This window comes from Hyperolius riggenbachi, chromosome 6 (assembly GCF_040937935.1).
Source record: "Hyperolius riggenbachi isolate aHypRig1 chromosome 6, aHypRig1.pri, whole genome shotgun sequence".
In the NCBI taxonomy this organism is placed as follows: Eukaryota; Metazoa; Chordata; class Amphibia; order Anura; family Hyperoliidae; genus Hyperolius; species Hyperolius riggenbachi.
Window position 1 is genome coordinate 392,537,770 of NC_090651.1, and position 23,919 is coordinate 392,561,688.

The 23,919-nt window shown below is 56.1% G+C and overlaps 1 protein-coding gene across 1 annotated transcript in view; it reads right to left on the reverse strand.

The window, feature by feature from the left end:
* The window catches only part of LOC137522011 (serine/threonine-protein phosphatase 2A 65 kDa regulatory subunit A alpha isoform), a 348,262-nt gene extending 331,245 nt beyond the window's left edge, over nt 1–17,017 (reverse strand). The window contains exon 1 of the mRNA XM_068242028.1: nt 16,892–17,017. Coding sequence (XP_068098129.1) covers nt 16,892–16,969 — 78 coding nt within the window. The 5' untranslated portion in view covers nt 16,970–17,017. The remainder of the gene's footprint in view (nt 1–16,891) is intronic.
* Nucleotides 17,018–23,919: the final 6,902 nt, after the last annotated feature.

Here is a 23,919-nt window from a genome sequence, read left to right on the forward strand (position 1 = left end):
TATACACAGTGTGTGTGTGTACACAGTGTGTGTGTACACAGTGTGTGTGTGTGTGTGTGTGTGTGTGTGTACACACAGTGTGTGTGTGTACACAGTGTGTGTGTGTGTGTACACAGTGTGTGTGTGTGTGTGTGTGTGTATGTGTGTGTACACACAGTGTGTGTGTGTGTGCGTGTGTGTGTGTGTGTGTGTGTGTGTATACACAGTGTGTGTGTGTGTGTGTGTGTGTGTGTGTGTGTGTGTATACACAGTGTGTGTGTGTGTGTGTGTGTGTGTGTGTGTGTGTGTGTGTGTGTGTGTGTGTGTGTGTGTGTGTGTGTGTGTGTGTGTGTGTGTGTGTGTGTGTGTATACACAGTGTGTGTGTGTGTGTGTGTGTGTGTGTGTGTGTGTGTGTGTGTGTGTGTGTGTGTGTGTGTGTGTGTGTGTGTGTGTGTGTGTGTGTGTGTGTGTGTGTGTGTGTGTGTGTGAGTGTGTGTGTGTATATACACAGTGTGTGTGTGTGTGTGTACACGTGTGTGTACGGTATACAGTGTGTGTGTGTGTGTGTGTGTGTGTGTGTGTGTGTGTGTGTGGTCTGATATACAACACTGGCTGTATATTGAAGCAGACACCCCTTCTGCAATTGATTTGTCCCTATACAGCTAAAACCTACACTCAATAAATTACAGCTTTTTGCCTCTGACATTTAACATGAATAGTAGGAAAATTACTGTTTAGACTGCTACTTAGACGTTATTTGCTCGTTGTCATTTTAGAACACTTGGGTATTGATGGTGTTCCTTTAACACGTGGAGCCCTAAGCTGAAAATTCACTGACTTTACACAAAACGTGTTAAATGTGTGGCCACTTTAAAGGTGGCCATACACTGGTCGATTTGCCATCAGATCTACCAACAGATAGATCCCTCTCTGATCGAATCTGATCGGAGAGGGATCGTATGGCTGCCTTTACTGCAAACAGATTGTGAATCAATTTCAGCATGAAATAGATTCACCATTTGCTGAGCTGCCGCTGTCGCCCCCCCCCCCCCCCCCCGCATACATTACCTGATCCGGCCGGCGCGAGTCCCCCAATCTCTGCTGTCTTCTTCTCCGCGCTTGGCGACAGCTTCACCTCACTTCCTGTCCAGGGAAGTTTAAACAGTAGAGGGTGCTCTACTGTTTAAACTTCCTGTCGGGACAGGAAGAAGTGAAGCCAGCCGGAACCCAGCGGAGAAGGAGCAGCGGTGACACGCGTCGGCGGAGCATGTAATGTATTGCCGCTAGTGTCGGTCGTCGGACATTCGAACACCGCTATCGACGTACTCCCGACCCGCTGCCGATCGAGCGAAATCTTCCGCACGGACGGATCGACGGGAACGATCGATTTCGGACGGTAATTGATTGTTCAGTCAGCGTTTGCGCAACGATTACACAGCAGATTTGATCACAGTGATTGAATGTGCTGTATATTGGCGGGAAAATCGTTAGATGTATAGTCCCCCTAAGTCCTTTGTTTCTCCCCTGGATACAGCAGAAGCTATTCTGCATTGTTTACACAGCTTCGGTCTGATCATTATATAACCACAATCGTATCAGTTTACTCCTGAGTGAAGTAGAGGTTTCTGTATCAACCCTTCCAGTAGCTATTAGTTTTATGGTGTGTGAGACAAATCACCTGCCAATCCTGTATTACTATGCCACCGCTGCCATACAGCTCTCATCCAAGAGAGACTTCTGGAGGCAAGTCCACTGTGAGCACAGTAAACATTTAACATTGGTTGGATTGCCCATACAAGATACAATCTTGATTGTATGCGCAATCGGTAAAATAAAATGATCAATTTTGGCTTGGAAGTCGAGGTAATGCTGCCACCACTCTCTAGGCATTGCGAGTTAGAGAGATATGAAGCTAATTATTCCTAAATAGAAAGAAAACAGTTAATTGCAACCTAACTAGCCAAATCAACAATTTGTAAACGTAATACAACACGGTAGGGTGTCTCAGTGTGAGGACTTGGGATTCTTAGCATAGATCAGAATAATCGGGTAACAAGGGCAAAACTGGACTATACACAAAATATACACAAGCTGGAAAATAAATCTGGCATCAGATTGGTTAAGTAAAGGTTAGGATTAGTTAGTAAGTTAAGTGAGGAATGAGGCATTAGGAGAGTGTCTGAAAACTTCAAGTACCGTAGTTGGTTGAGATAAATAAAGTCTTTGTGAGGAATAATCCACAATGGTGGTTGCCCATGTACGGCAGCAGGCGTGTCGGATGGTATTGGACAACAGATGATAAGCAATCGACAATGCGTGTACACAGAGCTGGGACAAGGTCCTTCAGCACCCAAGGCTGAGACACCAAAGTGCGCCCCTCCATCCCTCCCACCCCAGCGTCACACACTGATTGCTATTAGACTAAGAGGCCCCTCCCCCAGCCGTCACACACTGATTGCTATTAGACTAAGAGGCTCCTCCCCTATCCCTCCCACCCCAGCCGTCACACACTGATTGCTATTACACTAAGAGGCCCCTCCCCCATCCCTCCCACCCCAGCCGTCACACACTGATTGCTATTACACTAAGAGGCCCCTCCCCATCCCTCTCACCCCAGCCGTCACACACTGATTGCTACTAGACTAAGAGGCGCCCCAGGGCCCCCAACCTCCCCAATACCTTAATCTCTAGTTATCTGACTTGCAGTCACTGCCATGTATCCCCTTTTCCTATTTCTTTCTGCTTCAAAACACAATTGGGAATGACAACTGAATGAATTGTGCACCCCCTCCTACACTGCACCCTGAGGCTGCAGCCTCTCCAGCCTCTGCCTCGGCCCGGCCCTGTGTGTTTTATTACATGGTTTATTACTCCCTTCTCCAGCTGGGAGTGATCAGCCTTGTGTAATTGGAATGGGGGCAATTCTTGCACCAGAGTGAAAATATGGCAGAACGCGGTTGTTCTGCACACGAGTCTGATCATCAAATGGACTACGCAGCGGCTGTCAGTGAGGGACCCAGAGTCCACCGATACGAGACATGATGGGTATTACAGGTGTAGTATTACAGTGCTGCTTTGAACATGTATTACTCCAGGTTTGGAAGTTTGATTGGTCTGAAGACCTCTCAGAACCGGTGTCAGACTGAGCTCAATAACCTGTGCAAAGGTCAGCACATAGGAACCTTCTAACCTATGGAATATGCGGAAAATATGGAAATGATTCATCCCTGGGTTACAGTAGGTCAGCTGTTGGGGAGTCATTAGATAAGATCTGTCTTACCCCGGCTCTGCAGCGAGGTATGAGCTGTTTTGATCTACAGGACCTCAGAGCCTGAGAATCTGAAAAGGGCAAAGTATATAAGATCCTGTCAATTAGGTAGAAGAGTGAAGGCTAATTAACCTGGCAGGGGTACGGGGAAACAAGCTGATTGCCCCTTTGATGATGGCTAAAAGCTAGCTAGGTAATTCCGTGGGATATGTGTGTCAGCTGAGCAAAAGAATGGATTTGGCCAGAAATGACCAAGGACTGCTACTGAGTAAAGATGGTTATGAAATATGGTGAATGTGTCACAGTGTGTTTAATGCTGTAGACCACAGATGGCATTTTAAAGAAAGTGATGGGAGAGCCCCTTTAAAGTATACCTGAGATGGGGGAAAGTTCTATCTTGCTTACCTGGGACTTCCTCCAGCCCCTAAAGCTTTAGAGGTCCCTCAGTTTCCTCCTAGTTCCCTGTGTTGCACCCAGTCCAAGGCTCGCCAACTGAACCAGTCACACATGTGCTGAACACATTCGAGGCACGCGAACAAGGCCGCGCATGTACAGCAGGCTAGTGATGGGTCGTTCGCCAACGAGACGGCTCTAAGAGGCGGCTCTTTGCTGCGAACGACAAGAGCCGGTTCTCAGTTTTAAAAGAGCCGATGCCTCAGCCGCCCCACACAGCTCTGCTTTGCTCTGTGATAAAGGGCGCTGAGGCATGCTGGGAGATGTAGTCCTCCTCTTTCAGCTTGTAGGAGTGTATGGGGCAGATGTATGGGGGGGAGCAGAGCAGTAGGGATTGCCCCAGTCAGATAAGCAGTCATGGAGACAGGGGCGGGGCTTTTACTCCGATTCTGAGTGGTGTCTAGTGACATTTAATGAAGAGCCGATTCTCCGAGAAGAGCCGGAATTCCCATCACTACAGCAGGCCACTACTGGCGATTGTTCTTAGGACTGAACCAGTCACAGGCCACTGCACATGTGGAGAACACATTGGAGGCACGCGGCCCAGGCTGCGCATGTACAGCAGGCCACTACTGGCGATTGTTCTTAGGACTGAACCAGTCACAGGCCACTGCACATGTGGAGAACACATTGGAGGCACGCGGCCCAGACTGCGCATGTACAGCGGGCCACTACTGGCGATTGTTCTTAGGACTGAACCAGTCACAGGCCACTGCACATGTGCAGAACACATTGGAGGCATGCGGCCCAGGCTGCGCATGTACAGCAGGCCACTACTGGCGATTGTTCTTAGGACTGAACCAGTCACAGGCCACTGCACATGTGGAGAACACATTGGAGGCACGCGGCCCAGGCTGCGCATGTACAGCAGGCCACTACTGGCGATTGTTCTTAGGACTGAACCAGTCACAGGCCACTGCACATGTGCAGAACACATTGGAGGCACGCGGCCCAGGCTGCGCATGTACAGCAGGCCACTACTGGCGATTGTTCTTAGAACTGAACCAGTCACAGGCCACTGCACATGTGCAGAACACATTGGAGGCACGTGGCCCACGCTGCGCATGTACAGCAGGCCACTACTGGCGATTGTTCTTAGAACTGAACCAGTCACAGGCCACTGCACATGTGCAGAACACATTGGAGGCACGCGGCCCAGGCTGCGCATGTACAGCAGGCCACTACTGGCGATTGTTCTTAGGACTGAACCAGTCACAGGCCACTGCACATGTGCAGAACACATTGGAGGCACCCGGCCCAGGCTGCGCATGTACAGCAGGCCACTACTGGCGATTGTTCTTAGAACTGAACCAGTCACAGGCCACTGCACATGTGGAGAACACATTGGAGGCACGCGGCCCAGGCTGCGCATGTACAGCAGGCCACTACTGGCGATTGTTCTTAGGACTGAACCAGTCACAGGCCACTGCACATGTGGAGAACACATTGGAGGCACGCGGCCCAGGCTGCGCATGTACAGCAGGCCACTACTGGCGATTGTTCTTAGGACTGAACCAGTCACAGGCCACTGCACATGTGGAGAACACATTGGAGGCACGCGGCCCAGGCTGCACATGTACAGCAGGCCACTACTGGCGATTGTTCTTAGAACTGAACCAGTCACAGGCCACTGCACATGTGCAGAACACATTGGAGGCACGCGGCCCAGGCTGCGCATGTACAGCAGGCCACTACTGGCGATTGTTCTTAGGACTGAACCAGTCACAGGCCACTGCACATGTGGAGAACACATTGGAGGCACGCGGCCCAGGCTGCACATGTACAGCAGGCCACTACTGGCGATTGTTCTTAGGACTGAACCAGTCACAGGCCACTGCACATGTGCAGAACACATTGGAGGCACGCGGCCCAGGCTGCGCATGTACAGCAGGCCACTACTGGCGATTGTTCTTAGGACTGAACCAGTCACAGGCCACTGCACATGTGCAGAACACATTGGAGGCACGCGGCCCAGACTGCGCATGTACAGCAGGCCACTACTGGCGATTGTTCTTAGGACTGAACCAGTCACAGGCCACTGCACATGTGCAGAACACATTGGAGGCACCCGGCCCAGGCTGCGCATGTACAGCAGGCCACTACTGGCGATTGTTCTTAGAACTGAACCAGTCACAGGCCACTGCACATGTGCAGAACCCATTGGAGGCACCCGGCCCAGGCTGCGCATGTACAGCAGGCCACTACTGGCGATTGTTCTTAGGACTGAACCAGTCACAGGCCACTGCACATGTGCAGAACACATTGGAGGCACCCGGCCCAGGCTGCGCATGTACAGCAGGCCACTACTGGCGATTGTTCTTAGGACTGAACCAGTCACAGGCCACTGCACATGTGCAGAACACATTGGAGGCACCCGGCCCAGGCTGCGCATGTACAGCAGGCCACTACTGGCGATTGTTCTTAGAACTGAACCAGTCACAGGCCACTGCACATGTGCAGAACACATTGGAGGCACGCGGCCCAGGCTGCGCATGTACAGCAGGCCACTACTGGCGATTGTTCTTAGGACTGAACCAGTCACAGGCCACTGCACATGTGCAGAACACATTGGAGGCACCCGGCCCAGGCTGCGCATGTACAGCAGGCCACTACTGGCGATTGTTCTTAGAACTGAACCAGTCACAGGCCACTGCACATGTGCAGAACCCATTGGAGGCACCCGGCCCAGGCTGCGCATGTACAGCGGGCCACTACTGGCGATTGTTCTTAGGACTGAACCAGTCACAGGCCACTGCACATGTGCAGAACACATTGGAGGCATGCGGCCCAGGCTGCGCATGTACAGCAGGCCACTACTGGCGATTGTTCTTAGGACTGAACCAGTCACAGGCCTCTGCACATGTGCAGAACACATTGGAGGCACCCGGCCCAGGCTGCGCATGTACAGCAGGCCACTACTGGCGATTGTTCTTAGGACTGAACCAGTCACAGGCCACTGCACATGTGCAGAACACATTGGAGGCACCCAGCCCAGACTGCGCATGTACAGCAGGCCACTACTGGCGATTGTTCTTAGGACTGAACCAGTCACAGGCCACTGCACATGTGCAGAACACATTGGAGGCATGCGGCCCAGGCTGCGCATGTACAGCAGGCCACTACTGGCGATTGTTCTTAGGACTGAACCAGTCACAGGCCACTGCACATGTGCAGAACACATTGGAGGCACCCGGCCCAGGCTGCGCATGTACAGCAGGCCACTACTGGCGATTGTTCTTAGAACTGAACCAGTCACAGGCCACTGCACATGTGCAGAACACATTGGAGGCACGCGGCCCAGGCTGCGCATGTACAGCAGGCCACTACTGGCGATTGTTCTTAGGACTGAACCAGTCACAGGCCACTGCACATGTGCAGAACACATTGGAGGCACGCGGCCCAGGCTGCGCATGTACAGCAGGCCACTACTGGCGATTGTTCTTAGGACTGAACCAGTCACAGGCCACTGCACATGTGCAGAACACATTGGAGGCACCCAGCCCAGGCTGCGCATGTACAGCAGGCCACTACTGGCGATTGTTCTTAGGACTGAACCAGTCACAGGCCACTGCACATGTGCAGAACACATTGGAGGCACGCGGCCCAGGCTGCGCATGTACAGCAGGCCACTACTGGCGATTGTTCTTAGGACTGAACCAGTCACAGGCCACTGCACATGTGCAGAACACATTGGAGGCATGCGGCCCAGGCTGCGCATGTACAGCAGGCCACTACTGGCGATTGTTCTTAGGACTGAACCAGTCACAGGCCACTGCACATGTGCAGAACACATTGGAGGCACGCGGCCCAGGCTGCACATGTACAGCAGGCCACTACTGGCGATTGTTCTTAGGACTGAACCAGTCACAGGCCACTGCACATGTGCAGAACACATTGGAGGCACGCGGCCCAGGCTGCGCATGTACAGCAGGCCACTACTGGCGATTGTTCTTAGAACTGAACCAGTCACAGGCCACTGCACATGTGGAGAACACATTGGAGGCACGCGGCCCAGGCTGCGCATGTACAGCAGGCCACTACTGGCGATTGTTCTTAGAACTGAACCAGTCACAGGCCACTGCACATGTGGAGAACACATTGGAGGCACCCGGCCCAGACTGCGCATGTACAGCAGGCCACTACTGGCGATTGTTCTTAGGACTGAACCAGTCACAGGCCACTGCACATGTGCAGAACCCATTGGAGGCACGCGGCCCAGGCTGCGCATGTACAGCAGGCCACTACTGGCGATTGTTCTTAGGACTGAACCAGTCACAGGCCACTGCACATGTGCAGAACACATTGGAGGCACGCGGCCCAGGCTGCGCATGTACAGCGGGCCACTACTGGCGATTGTTCTTAGGACTGAACCAGTCACAGGCCACTGCACATGTGCAGAACACATTGGAGGCATGCGGCCCAGACTGCGCATGTACAGCAGGCCACTACTGGCGATTGTTCTTAGGACTGAACCAGTCACAGGCCACTGCACATGTGCAGAACACATTGGAGGCACGCGGCCCAGACTGCGCATGTACAGCAGGCCACTACTGGCGATTGTTCTTAGGACTGAACCAGTCACAGGCCACTGCACATGTGCAGAACACATTGGAGGCACCCGGCCCAGGCTGCGCATGTACAGCAGGCCACTACTGGCGATTGTTCTTAGGACTGAACCAGTCACAGGCCACTGCACATGTGCAGAACCCATTGGAGGCACCCGGCCCACGCTGCGCATGTACAGCAGGCCACTACTGGCGATTGTTCTTAGGACTGAACCAGTCACAGGCCACTGCACATGTGCAGAACACATTGGAGGCACGCGGCCCAGGCTGCACATGTACAGCAGGCCACTACTGGCGATTGTTCTTAGAACTGAACCAGTCACAGGCCACTGCACATGTGGAGAACACATTGGAGGCACCCGGCCCAGGCTGCGCATGTACAGCAGGCCACTACTGGCGATTGTTCTTAGGACTGAACCAGTCACAGGCCACTGCACATGTGCAGAACACATTGGAGGCACGCGGCCCAGGCTGCGCATGTACAGCAGGCCACTACTGGCGATTGTTCTTAGAACTGAACCAGTCACAGGCCACTGCACATGTGCAGAACACATTGGAGGCACCCGGCCCAGGCTGCACATGTACAGCAGGCCACTACTGGCGATTGTTCTTAGAACTGAACCAGTCACAGGCCACTGCACATGTGCAGAACACATTGGAGGCACGCGGCCCAGGCTGCGCATGTACAGCAGGCCACTACTGGCGATTGTTCTTAGAACTGAACCAGTCACAGGCCACTGCACATGTGGAGAACACATTGGAGGCACCCGGCCCAGGCTGCGCATGTACAGCAGGCCACTACTGGCGATTGTTCTTAGGACTGAACCAGTCACAGGCCACTGCACATGTGCAGAACACATTGGAGGCATGCGGCCCAGGCTGCGCATGTACAGCAGGCCACTACTGGCGATTGTTCTTAGAACTGAACCAGTCACAGGCCACTGCACATGTGCAGAACACATTGGAGGCACGCGGCCCAGGCTGCGCATGTACAGCAGGCCACTACTGGCGATTGTTCTTAGAACTGAACCAGTCACAGGCCACTGCACATGTGGAGAACACATTGGAGGCACGCGGCCCAGGCTGCGCATGTACAGCAGGCCACTACTGGCGATTGTTCTTAGGACTGAACCAGTCACAGGCCACTGCACATGTGCAGAACACATTGGAGGCACCCAGCCCAGACTGCGCATGTACAGCAGGCCACTACTGGCGATTGTTCTTAGGACTGAACCAGTCACAGGCCACTGCACATGTGCAGAACACATTGGAGGCACGCGGCCCAGACTGCGCATGTACAGCGGGCCACTACTGGCGATTGTTCTTAGGACTGAACCAGTCACAGGCCACTGCACATGTGCAGAACACATTGGAGGCACGCGGCCCAGACTGCGCATGTACAGCAGGCCACTACTGGCGATTGTTCTTAGAACTGAACCAGTCACAGGCCACTGCACATGTGCAGAACACATTGGAGGCACCCAGCCCAGACTGCGCATGTACAGCGGGCCACTACTGGCGATTGTTCTTAGGACTGAACCAGTCACAGGCCACTGCACATGTGCAGAACACATTGGAGGCACCCAGCCCAGACTGCGCATGTACAGCGGGCCACTACTGGCGATTGTTCTTAGGACTGAACCAGTCACAGGCCACTGCACATGTGCAGAACACATTGGAGGCACCCGGCCCAGGCTGCGCATGTACAGCAGGCCACTACTGGCGATTGTTCTTAGGACTGAACCAGTCACAGGCCACTGCACATGTGCAGAACACATTGGAGGCACGCGGCCCAGGCTGCGCATGTACAGCAGGCCACTACTGGCGATTGTTCTTAGGACTGAACCAGTCACAGGCCACTGCACATGTGCAGAACACATTGGAGGCACGCGGCCCAGGCTGCGCATGTACAGCAGGCCACTACTGGCGATTGTTCTTAGGACTGAACCAGTCACAGGCCACTGCACATGTGCAGAACACATTGGAGGCACCCAGCCCAGGCTGCGCATGTACAGCAGGCCACTACTGGCGATTGTTCTTAGGACTGAACCAGTCACAGGCCACTGCACATGTGCAGAACACATTGGAGGCACGCGGCCCAGGCTGCGTATGTACAGCAGGCCACTACTGGCGATTGTTCTTAGAACTGAACCAGTCACAGGCCACTGCACATGTGGAGAACACATTGGAGGCACGCGGCCCAGGCTGCGCATGTACAGCAGGCCACTACTGGCGATTGTTCTTAGGACTGAACCAGTCACAGGCCACTGCACATGTGCAGAACACATTGGAGGCACGCGGCCCAGACTGCGCATGTACAGCAGGCCACTACTGGCGATTGTTCTTAGGACTGAACCAGTCACAGGCCACTGCACATGTGGAGAACACATTGGAGGCACGCGGCCCAGGCTGCGCATGTACAGCAGGCCACTACTGGCGATTGTTCTTAGGACTGAACCAGTCACAGGCCACTGCACATGTGCAGAACACATTGGAGGCACGCGGCCCAGACTGCGCATGTACAGCAGGCCACTACTGGCGATTGTTCTTAGGACTGAACCAGTCACAGGCCACTGCACATGTGCAGAACACATTGGAGGCACGCGGCCCAGACTGCGCATGTACAGCAGGCCACTACTGGCGATTGTTCTTAGGACTGAACCAGTCACAGGCCACTGCACATGTGCAGAACACATTGGAGGCACGCGGCCCAGGCTGCGCATGTACAGCAGGCCACTACTGGCGATTGTTCTTAGAACTGAACCAGTCACAGGCCACTGCACATGTGGAGAACACATTGGAGGCACGCGGCCCAGGCTGCGCATGTACAGCAGGCCACTACTGGCGATTGTTCTTAGAACTGAACCAGTCACAGGCCACTGCACATGTGGAGAACACATTGGAGGCACCCGGCCCAGGCTGCGCATGTACAGCTGGCCACTACTGGCGATTGTTCTTAGGACTGAACCAGTCACAGGCCACTGCACATGTGCAGAACACATTGGAGGCACCCGGCCCAGGCTGCGCATGTACAGCAGGCCACTACTGGCGATTGTTCTTAGGACTGAACCAGTCACAGGCCACTGCACATGTGCAGAACACATTGGAGGCACGCGGCCCAGGCTGCGCATGTACAGCAGGCCACTACTGGCGATTGTTCTTAGGACTGAACCAGTCACAGGCCACTGCACATGTGCAGAACACATTGGAGGCACGCGGCCCAGGCTGCGCATGTACAGCAGGCCACTACTGGCGATTGTTCTTAGGACTGAACCAGTCACAGGCCACTGCACATGTGCAGAACACATTGGAGGCACCCAGCCCAGGCTGCGCATGTACAGCAGGCCACTACTGGCGATTGTTCTTAGGACTGAACCAGTCACAGGCCACTGCACATGTGCAGAACACATTGGAGGCACGCGGCCCAGGCTGCGCATGTACAGCAGGCCACTACTGGCGATTGTTCTTAGAACTGAACCAGTCACAGGCCACTGCACATGTGGAGAACACATTGGAGGCACGCGGCCCAGGCTGCGCATGTACAGCAGGCCACTACTGGCGATTGTTCTTAGGACTGAACCAGTCACAGGCCACTGCACATGTGCAGAACACATTGGAGGCACGCGGCCCAGGCTGCGCATGTACAGCAGGCCACTACTGGCGATTGTTCTTAGAACTGAACCAGTCACAGGCCACTGCACATGTGGAGAACACATTGGAGGCACCCGGCCCAGGCTGCGCATGTACAGCTGGCCACTACTGGCGATTGTTCTTAGAACTGAACCAGTCACAGGCCACTGCACATGTGGAGAACACATTGGAGGCACCCGGCCCAGGCTGCACATGTACAGCAGGCCACTACTGGCGAATGTTCTTAGGGGCACAGCGGCCCAATGGAACTGCTGTAAAGCTGCAGAGAGGCAAGAAGCTCCAGGTAAGTAAAACAGAGCTCCCCCCCCCCCCCTAATCTTAGGTTTACTTTAAAGGAGGGATATGGAGGGGGCCATATTTATTTCCTTTTACAGAATACCAGTTGCCTGGCTGTCCTGCTGATCCTCTGCCTCCAATACTTTTAGTCATTGACCCTGAACCAGCATGCAGCAGTTCAGGTGGTTCTGACATTGTTGTAAGATCTGACAAGATTAGCTGCATGCTTGTTTCAGATGTGTTATTCAGACACTACTACAGCCAAGTAGATAAGCAAGGCTGCCATGCAACTGGTTTTACCAGGAAATAAATAGGGCAGCCTCAATATCCCTCTCACTTCAATTGTCTTTTAGAAACTCACTCCATTATATACAACTAGTCATTTAATCTGCCTGTTAGATAACGGGCGCTAGTGCTATGACGTCAGGATGCACAGCTGCGCTCCCCAACGGCCGCCCGCTCCCTCTGTCCCCGTCCTCCTCCTGTTGGCTACACATGCGCAGTATCGCAAAACCACGGACACACAGACAGGAGGAGGATGACGCAAGGACAGTTAGGGAATATTGCATAGGATGATTTCAGCAGAAAAGTTTTAGTGCCTACTGAAAATTAATTGCAATACATCGTATGGAGTTCTGAAATGACGAGTCAGGCAAAAACGTAATTTGGGTACTATTAAAAGACAGAGTCCAAATTACGATAAAAACAGCGTAATTCAATAGCTAGCAGCCAAATTACATCTTACCTGAGTCAATGGCGGCCTGGAGAGGGAATAATAATGAACGCCACCAGGAGTGGGGGGTGGCCAAGTTTCCTAGCGCCTTTACATGAACACCTGAAATGATAGGCCAGGTCACTGTGAGCGGATCCTCTGGAGAGCAGCAGAGTCCCGTCTAGAGGTTCTTTCTTACAATGGCTTTGGAATGGGTTGCAGAATATGTGTGTCCCTGTAAGACCCGTCCCTGCGCTGCTCTCCCTGGCCTCAGTAATACACAGTGCTGGGGAGGATTGCAGTGTTAGAGATGGAGGACACGCCCCCTGGCCGGTCAGCCCGCCCCCGCACTGCTTTCCCTGGCCTCAGTAATACACAGTGCTGGGGAGGATGGCAGTGTTAGAGATGGAGGACACGCCCCCTGGCCGGTCAGCCCGCCCCTGCGCTGCTCTCCCTGGCCTCAGTAATACACAGTGCTGGGGAGGATTGCAGTGTTAGAGATGGAGGACACGCCCCCTGGCCGGTCAGCCCGCCCCTGCGCTGCTCTCCCTGGTCTCAGTAATACACAGTGCTGGGGAGGATGGCAGTGTTAGAGATGGAGGACACGCCCCCTGGTCGGTCAGCCCGCCCCTGCGCTGCTCTCCCTGGCCTCAGTAATACACAGTGCTGGGGAGGATGGCAGTGTTAGAGATGGAGGACACGCCCCCTGGCTGGTCAGCCCGCCCCTGCGCTGCTCTCCCTGGTCTCAGTAATACACAGTGCTGGGGAGGATGGTAGTGTTAGAGATGGAGGACACGCCCCCTGGTCGGTCAGCCCGCCCCTGCGCTGCTCTCCCCGGCCTCAGTAATACACAGTGCTGGGGAGGATGGCAGTGTTAGAGATGGAGGACACGCCCCCTGGCTGGTCCGCCCGCCCCTGCGCTGCTCTCCCTGGCCTCAGTAATACACAGTGCTGGGGAGGATGGCAGTGTTAGAGATGGAGGACACGCCCCCTGGCTAGTCGGCCCGCCCCTGCGCTGCTCTCCCCGGCCTCAGTAATACACAGTGCTGGGGAGGATGGCAGTGTTAGAGATGGAGGACACGCCCCCTGGCCGGTCAGCCCGCCCCTGCGCTGCCCCTCCCCTCCCTAGTCTCAGTAACAGTGGTGAGGAGGATGGTGTTGGGGGTGTCAGAGATGGAGGACACGCCCCCTGGCTGCTTAGCCCGCCCCTGCGCTGCTCTCCCTGGCCTCAGTAATACACAGTGCTGGGGAGGATGGCAGCAGTGTTCTCCCCAGGACCTATTAAGTGGGCGGGCCGCCCGGCTGTTTTGAAACCCCGCCCGGGTGCTCCAAGGCCCGCCCGCATCACACGCTCATGTGCGCTGCCGTCTCCCCGCATAGAGCGGGTCTCCCTCTGAATATAGCAATCCCTAGTTACGGCTGCGCTGCCCTCCTGGCGCCTGTTATATCTTCAGATCAGCGGCAGCCTCCTTGATGTAGTAGCGCTTGTCCACAGCACCCTGTCCTGCCGCTCTGCTGGAACACTGTGACCCACCTCTACCGCCCGCTTGTGCCCGGCTTCTGATTGCATTACGGCTTCACGCTGAGTGTCTTCACAGCCATGATCGGCTGCGAGGAGAATACACGTGCTGCAGGCAGCCCAAGGGAGCCACTGGCCAGGCCACTGTACGGACGGGGGATGGGTGTACTAGAGGGGACCGGAGGATGTGCTCCCTAGTTCCGGCTGCGCTCCCCGCCTGTAGAGTTCTCTTCTGTCCGATCGTCAGATCGCTGCCGCAGGGATATGGAAGAGAAGCGATGTGCAGCAATGCGCTATATGATGCAGCGCAGCCGGAACTAGGGAGCACATCCTCCGGTCCCCTCTAGTACACCCATCCCCCGTCCGTACAGTGGCCTGGCCAGTGGCTCCCTTGGGCTGCCTGCAGCACGTGTATACTCCTCGCAGCCGATCATGGCTGTGAAGACACTCAGCGTGAAGCCGTACTGCAATCAGAAGCCGGGCACAAGCGGGCGGTAGAGGTGGGTCGCAGTGTTCCAGCAGAGCGGCAGGACAGGGTGCTGTGGACAAGCGCTACTACATCAAGGAGGCCATTCAACTCATCCTAATCGCGGCTGCCAAAGGGGTGAGCAGGGGGAGGGGGTGACATTGGGAAATGTTAAATAGCTCCCACCTGTCCCTCTTTGGGAGTCCTGTCCCTCTTTCCTCCTCATTTGTCCCTCTTTCAGGCCTATATACCTCTCGACTAAAAATGTGTTTGACTGTAAATTTTATTCCCATACTTTAAATTGATATATCACGAACGGTAAAATGTTACTATGAAACATGAGGAACATGAAGGAAAATGAACCAGGATAAAAAGGACCAGGGTGGTTTGAATTATAAAACAACGTATTTTTCTTATGAAATCTTTATAGTATGCATGAATAGGGTTGTGATGGGGTTGTGGCAGGGGCGTGGCTTAAGTGTCCCTCTTCCTCATCTCAAAAAGTTGGGAGGTATGGTTTTGGGGGGTAGGAAGCGGTGCTAAAGTGCAAGCATACTGGACCAGGGCAGAGGGGTACCCTATACTGCAGGGTGTAATAATCATAGAATGGTTGTGTATTTATAAATAGAATGGTTGTAGTAATGCTGCAATGTATGTGCTGTAATGTAGGGTGATGGGATGGGATCACTAATAAGCTGTAGGTCGGTGCAATAATATGTGGAGTGTGGCGGGTGCTGTAAGGGAGCATACTGAAGTGCAGTGATATGTGGAATGTGATAGTGGTACAGTATTGTATGAAATGTGTCAGAGTGCAATAACCTATGTTATAAGGTAATAGTATTGTTTGAGTTGTCTATTGGGAGATAGGTGGAGCTGCAGTAAAGTATTAGGTGAGAGTAATGGGGGTGAAGGGACGCATGGTGATAGGGAGTGCAGTAATGCATGGGACGTGATAGGGGGTGCAGGGATGAATGTGATGTGATAGGGGGTGCAGGAATGCATGGGCCGTGATAGGGGTTGCAGAGGACGTGATAGGGGGTACAGGGATGTCCTATGCTGTAAGCAGAGTTGCCGGCCCTGCTTTCCCCTGGTTGCAACCCACCCGGCTACCTTTTCATGCCACCCGGCTGGAAAAAAATTCTGGGGAGAACACTGTGGCAGTGTTAGAGATGGAGGACACGCCCCCTGGCTGGTCCGCCCGCCCCTGCGCTGCTCTCCCTGGCCTCAGTAATACACAGTGCTGGGGAGGATGGCAGTGTTAGAGATGGAGGACACGCCCCCTGGCCAGTCAGCCCGCCCCTGCGCTGCTCTCCCCGGCCTCAGTAATACACAGTGCTGGGGAGGATGGCAGTGTTAGAGATGGAGAACACGCCCCCTGGCCGGTCAGCCCGCCCCTGCGCTGCCCCCACCCCCCCCCCCCCCCCTAGTCTCAGTAACAGTGGTGAGGAGGATGGTGTTGGGGGTGTCAGAGATGGAGGACACGCCCCCTGGCTGGTTAGCCCGCCCCTGCGCTGCTCTCCCTGGCCTCAGTAATACACAGTGCTGGGGAGGATGGCAGTGTTAGAGATGGAGGACACGCCCCCTGGCTGGTTAGCCCGCCCCTGCGCTGCTCTCCCTGGCCTCAGTAATACACAGTGCTGGGGAGGATGGCAGTGTTAGAGATGGAGGACACGCCCCCTGGCCGGTCAGCCCGCCCCTGCGCTGCCCCCCCCCCCCCCCTAGTCTCAGTAACAGTGGTGAGGAGGATGGTGTTGGGGGTGTCAGAGATGGAGGACACGCCCCCTGGCTGGTTAGCCCGCCCCTGCGCTGCTCCCCCCTCCCTAGTCTCAGTAACAGTGGTGAGGAGGATGGTGTTGGGGGTGTCAGAGATGGAGGACACGCCCCCTGGCTGGTTAGCCCGCCCCTGCGCTGCTCTCCCAGGTCTCAGTAACAGTGGTGAGGAGGATGGTGTTGGGGGACACGCCCCCTGGCCGGTCAGTCAGGCCCCTCCCCCCGCCTCACCTGCACGTCCTCGTTGCGCAGCTCGTCTATCAGCACAGCGATGGGATATAACGAGTCATCTCCGTCTGCAGCCGCCATCTTGCTTCTTCCTGCGGGACTGACGAGGAGACGGGGGCGCCCGAGCCGTCATGCAAGGGTGTACAGGGGACCGCCCACCGCCTGACGTCACGCCCAACCTCCAATGTTTATAGCAACGCGTCGGCGTGCGGCTCCTGGAGATGACGTCACCCGTCACTAGGGAGATGTAAGAGGGGCAGCAGGATAAGAGGCGGAGCGAGGTGACGTCACCTGTAGCTGGGGCTGCCATCTTGGATCCGGGTAGAATTCTTCCGTCTCTGTTACATGAAGGTAGATTGTACGCCACACCCCCATAGACTCCTCCCACTTGTGCGTCATCAGCTTATAGCAGGAGGATCCGCAGCTCAGTAGTGATGGGAATTCCGGCTCTTCTCGGAGAATCGGCTCTTCTGAATCGGCTCCCATGAAAGAGTCGGCTCTTACGGCTCTCAATCGGCTCTTCATTAAATATCACTGGACACCACTCAGAATCGGAGTAAAAGCCCCGCCCCCGTCTCCATGACAACTCCAGACTGCTTCGCTGACTGCCCCAATCCCTCCTGCTACTGCTCTGCCCCATACACTCCTACAAGCTGCGAGAGGAGGACTACATCTCCCAGCATGCCTCAGCGCCCTTCATTACACAGCAAAGCAGAGCTGAGCCGGCTGAACCACCCATCACTACAGAGCTCTGTATAGTTACTGTAACGTCTGATTGCGCTGCCCGGAAGCTCCTCCCACACGGAGTAGCACGCATGCTGGTTCCGGGGCTGCCTTCCACATTGAGTAGCACGCATGCTGGTTCCGGGGCTGCCTTCCACACTAAGTAGCACGCATGCTGGTTCCGGGGCTGCCTTCCACATTGAGTAGCACGCATGCTGGTTCCGCGGCTGCCTTCCACACTGAGTAGCAAGCACGCATGCTGGTTCCGGGGCTGCCTTCCACACGGAGTAGCACGCATGCTGGTTCCGGGGCTGCCTTCCACACTAAGTAGCACGCATGCTGGTTCCGGGGCTGCCTTCCACATTGAGTAGCACGCATGCTGGTTCCGCGGCTGCCTTCCACACTGAGTAGCAAGCACGCATGCTGGTTTCAGGGCTGCCTTCCACATTGAGTAGCACGCATGCTGGTTCCGGGGCTGCCTTCCACACTAAGTAGCACGCATGCTGGTTCCGGGGCTGCCTTCCACATTGAGTAGCACGCATGCTGGTTCCAGGGCTGCCATTGCACACTGAGTAGCACGCATGCTGGTTCCGGGGCTGCCTTCCACACTGAGTAGCACGCATGCTGGTTCCAGGGCTGCCTTCCACATTGAGTAGCACGCATGCTGGTTCCGGGGCTGCCTTCCACACTAAGTAGCACGCATGCTGGTTCCGGGGCTGCCTTCCACATTGAGTAGCACGCATGCTGGTTCCGCGGCTGCCTTCCACACTGAGTAGCAAGCACGCATGCTGGTTCCGGGGCTGCCTTCCACACGGAGTAGCACGCATGCTGGTTCCGCGGCTGCCTTCCACATTGAGTAGCACGCATGCTGGTTCCAGGGCTGCCATTGCACACTGAGTAGCACGCATGCTGGTTCCGGGGCTGCCTTCCACACTGAGTAGCACGCATGCTGGTTCCGGGGCTGCCTTCCACACTGAGTAGCACGCATGCTGGTTCCAGGGCTGCCTTCCACATTGAGTAGCACGCATGCTGGTTCCGGGGCTGCCTTCCACACTAAGTAGCACGCATGCTGGTTCCGGGGCTGCCTTCCACATTGAGTAGCACGCATGCTGGTTCCGCGGCTGCCTTCCACACTGAGTAGCAAGCACGCATGCTGGTTTCAGGGCTGCCTTCCACATTGAGTAGCACGCATGCTGGTTCCGGGGCTGCCTTCCACACTAAGTAGCACGCATGCTGGTTCCGGGGCTGCCTTCCACATTGAGTAGCACGCATGCTGGTTCCAGGGCTGCCATTGCACACTGAGTAGCACGCATGCTGGTTCCGGGGCTGCCTTCCACACTGAGTAGCACGCATGCTGGTTCCAGGGCTGCCTTCCACATTGAGTAGCACGCATGCTGGTTCCGGGGCTGCCTTCCACACTAAGTAGCACGCATGCTGGTTCCGGGGCTGCCTTCCACATTGAGTAGCACGCATGCTGGTTCCGCGGCTGCCTTCCACACTGAGTAGCAAGCACGCATGCTGGTTCCGGGGCTGCCTTCCACACGGAGTAGCACGCATGCTGGTTCCGGGGCTGCCTTCCACATTGAGTAGCACGCATGCTGGTTCCAGGGCTGCCATTGCACACTGAGTAGCACGCATGCTGGTTCCGGGGCTGCCTTCCACACTGAGTAGCACGCATGCTGGTTCCGGGGCTGCCTTCCACACTGAGTAGCACGCATGCTGGTTCCAGGGCTGCCTTCCACATTGAGTAGCACGCATGCTGGTTCCGGGGCTGCCTTCCACACTAAGTAGCACGCATGCTGGTTCCGGGGCTGCCTTCCACATTGAGTAGCACGCATGCTGGTTCCGCGGCTGCCTTCCACACTGAGTAGCAAGCACGCATGCTGGTTTCAGGGCTGCCTTCCACATTGAGTAGCACGCATGCTGGTTCCGGGGCTGCCTTCCACACTAAGTAGCACGCATGCTGGTTCCGGGGCTGCCTTCCACATTGAGTAGCACGCATGCTGGTTCCAGGGCTGCCATTGCACACTGAGTAGCACGCATGCTGGTTCCGGGGCTGCCTTCCACACTGAGTAGCACGCATGCTGGTTCCAGGGCTGCCTTCCACATTGAGTAGCACGCATGCTGGTTCCGGGGCTGCCTTCCACACTAAGTAGCACGCATGCTGGTTCCGGGGCTGCCTTCCACATTGAGTAGCACGCATGCTGGTTCCGCGGCTGCCTTCCACACTGAGTAGCAAGCACGCATGCTGGTTCCGGGGCTGCCTTCCACACGGAGTAGCACGCATGCTGGTTCCGGGGCTGCCTTCCACATTGAGTAGCACGCATGCTGGTTCCAGGGCTGCCATTGCACACTGAGTAGCACGCATGCTGGTTCCGGGGCTGCCTTCCACACTGAGTAGCACGCATGCTGGTTCCGGGGCTGCCTTCCATACTGAGTAGCACGCATGCTGGTTCAAGGGCTGCCTTCCACATTGAGTAGCACGCATGCTGGTTCCGGGGCTGCCTTCCACACTAAGTAGCACGCATGCTGGTTCCGGGGCTGCCTTCCACATTGAGTAGCACGCATGCTGGTTCCGCGGCTGCCTTCCACACTGAGTAGCAAGCACGCATGCTGGTTTCAGGGCTGCCTTCCACATTGAGTAGCACGCATGCTGGTTCCGGGGCTGCCTTCCACACTAAGTAGCACGCATGCTGGTTCCGGGGCTGCCTTCCACATTGAGTAGCACGCATGCTGGTTCCAGGGCTGCCATTGCACACTGAGTAGCACGCATGCTGGTTCCGGGGCTGCCTTCCACACTGAGTAGCACGCATGCTGGTTCCAGGGCTGCCTTCCACATTGAGTAGCACGCATGCTGGTTCCAGGGCTGCCATTGCACACTGAGTAGCACGCATGCTGGTTCCGGGGCTGCCTTCCACACTGAGTAGCACGCATGCTGGTTCCAGGGCTGCCTTCCACATTGAGTAGCACGCATGCTGGTTCCAGGGCTGCCATTGCACATTGAGTAGCACGCATGCTGGTTCCAGGGCTGCCATTGCACACTGAGTAGCACGCATGCTGGTTCCGGGGCTGCCTTCCACACTGAGTAGCACGCATGCTGGTTCCAGGGCTGCCTTCCACATTGAGTAGCACGCATGCTGGTTCCGGGGCTGCCTTCCACACTAAGTAGCACGCATGCTGGTTCCGGGGCTGCCTTCCACATTGAGTAGCACGCATGCTGGTTCCGCGGCTGCCTTCCACACTGAGTAGCAAGCACGCATGCTGGTTTCAGGGCTGCCTTCCACATTGAGTAGCACGCATGCTGGTTCCGGGGCTGCCTTCCACACTAAGTAGCACGCATGCTGGTTCCGGGGCTGCCTTCCACATTGAGTAGCACGCATGCTGGTTCCGCGGCTGCCTTCCACACTGAGTAGCAAGCACGCATGCTGGTTCCGGGGCTGCCTTCCACACTAAGTAGCACGCATGCTGGTTCCGGGGCTGCCTTCCACATTGAGTAGCACGCATGCTGGTTCCAGGGCTGCCATTGCACACTGAGTAGCACGCATGCTGGTTCCGGGGCTGCCTTCCACACTGAGTAGCACGCATGCTGGTTCCAGGGCTGCCTTCCACATTGAGTAGCACGCATGCTGGTTCCAGGGCTGCCATTGCACACTGAGTAGCACGCGTGCTGGTTCCGGGGCTGCCTTCCACACGGAGTAGCACGCATGCCGGTTCCGGGGCTGCCTTCCACACTGAGTAGCACGCATGCTGGTTCCGGGGCTGCCTTCCACATTGAGTAGCACGCATGCTGGTTCCGGGGCTGCCTTCCACACTGAGTAGCACGCATGCTGGTTCCGGGGCTGCCTTCCACACTGAGTAGCACGCATGCTGGTTCCAGGGCTGCCTTCCACATTGAGTAGCACGCATGCTGGTTCCGGGGCTGCCTTCCACACTAAGTAGCACGCATGCTGGTTCCGGGGCTGCCTTCCACATTGAGTAGCACGCATGCTGGTTCCGCGGCTGCCTTCCACACTGAGTAGCAAGCACGCATGCTGGTTTCAGGGCTGCCTTCCACATTGAGTAGCACGCATGCTGGTTCCGGGGCTGCCTTCCACACTAAGTAGCACGCATGCTGGTTCCGGGGCTGCCTTCCACATTGAGTAGCACGCATGCTGGTTCCAGGGCTGCCATTGCACACTGAGTAGCACGCATGCTGGTTCCGGGGCTGCCTTCCACACTGAGTAGCACGCATGCTGGTTCCAGGGCTGCCTTCCACATTGAGTAGCACGCATGCTGGTTCCGGGGCTGCCTTCCACACTAAGTAGCACGCATGCTGGTTCCGGGGCTGCCTTCCACATTGAGTAGCACGCATGCTGGTTCCGCGGCTGCCTTCCACACTGAGTAGCAAGCACGCATGCTGGTTCCGGGGCTGCCTTCCACACGGAGTAGCACGCATGCTGGTTCCGGGGCTGCCTTCCACATTGAGTAGCACGCATGCTGGTTCCAGGGCTGCCATTGCACACTGAGTAGCACGCATGCTGGTTCCGGGGCTGCCTTCCACACTGAGTAGCACGCATGCTGGTTCCGGGGCTGCCTTCCACACTGAGTAGCACGCATGCTGGTTCCAGGGCTGCCTTCCACATTGAGTAGCACGCATGCTGGTTCCGGGGCTGCCTTCCACACTAAGTAGCACGCATGCTGGTTCCGGGGCTGCCTTCCACATTGAGTAGCACGCATGCTGGTTCCGCGGCTGCCTTCCACACTGAGTAGCAAGCACGCATGCTGGTTTCAGGGCTGCCTTCCACATTGAGTAGCACGCATGCTGGTTCCGGGGCTGCCTTCCACACTAAGTAGCACGCATGCTGGTTCCGGGGCTGCCTTCCACATTGAGTAGCACGCATGCTGGTTCCAGGGCTGCCATTGCACACTGAGTAGCACGCATGCTGGTTCCGGGGCTGCCTTCCACACTGAGTAGCACGCATGCTGGTTCCAGGGCTGCCTTCCACATTGAGTAGCACGCATGCTGGTTCCGGGGCTGCCTTCCACACTAAGTAGCACGCATGCTGGTTCCGGGGCTGCCTTCCACATTGAGTAGCACGCATGCTGGTTCCGCGGCTGCCTTCCACACTGAGTAGCAAGCACGCATGCTGGTTCCGGGGCTGCCTTCCACACGGAGTAGCACGCATGCTGGTTCCGGGGCTGCCTTCCACATTGAGTAGCACGCATGCTGGTTCCAGGGCTGCCATTGCACACTGAGTAGCACGCATGCTGGTTCCGGGGCTGCCTTCCACACTGAGTAGCACGCATGCTGGTTCCGGGGCTGCCTTCCACACTGAGTAGCACGCATGCTGGTTCCAGGGCTGCCTTCCACATTGAGTATCACGCATGCTGGTTCCGGGGCTGCCTTCCACACTAAGTAGCACGCATGCTGGTTCCGGGGCTGCCTTCCACATTGAGTAGCACGCATGCTGGTTCCGCGGCTGCCTTCCACACTGAGTAGCAAGCACGCATGCTGGTTTCAGGGCTGCCTTCCACATTGAGTAGCACGCATGCTGGTTCCGGGGCTGCCTTCCACACTAAGTAGCACGCATGCTGGTTCCGGGGCTGCCTTCCACATTGAGTAGCACGCATGCTGGTTCCAGGGCTGCCATTGCACACTGAGTAGCACGCATGCTGGTTCCGGGGCTGCCTTCCACACTGAGTAGCACGCATGCTGGTTCCAGGGCTGCCTTCCACATTGAGTAGCACGCATGCTGGTTCCGGGGCTGCCTTCCACACTAAGTAGCACGCATGCTGGTTCCGGGGCTGCCTTCCACATTGAGTAGCACGCATGCTGGTTCCGCGGCTGCCTTCCACACTGAGTAGCAAGCACGCATGCTGGTTCCGGGGCGGCCTTCCACACGGAGTAGCACGCATGCTGGTTCCGGGGCTGCCTTCCACATTGAGTAGCACGCATGCTGGTTCCAGGGCTGCCATTGCACACTGAGTAGCACGCATGCTGGTTCCGGGGCTGCCTTCCACACTGAGTAGCACGCATGCTGGTTCCGGGGCTGCCTTCCACACTGAGTAGCACGCATGCTGGTTCCAGGGCTGCCTTCCACATTGAGTAGCACGCATGCTGGTTCCGGGGCTGCCTTCCACACTAAGTAGCACGCATGCTGGTTCCGGGGCTGCCTTCCACATTGAGTAGCACGCATGCTGGTTCCGCGGCTGCCTTCCACACTGAGTAGCAAGCACGCATGCTGGTTTCAGGGCTGCCTTCCACATTGAGTAGCACGCATGCTGGTTCCGGGGCTGCCTTCCACACTAAGTAGCACGCATGCTGGTTC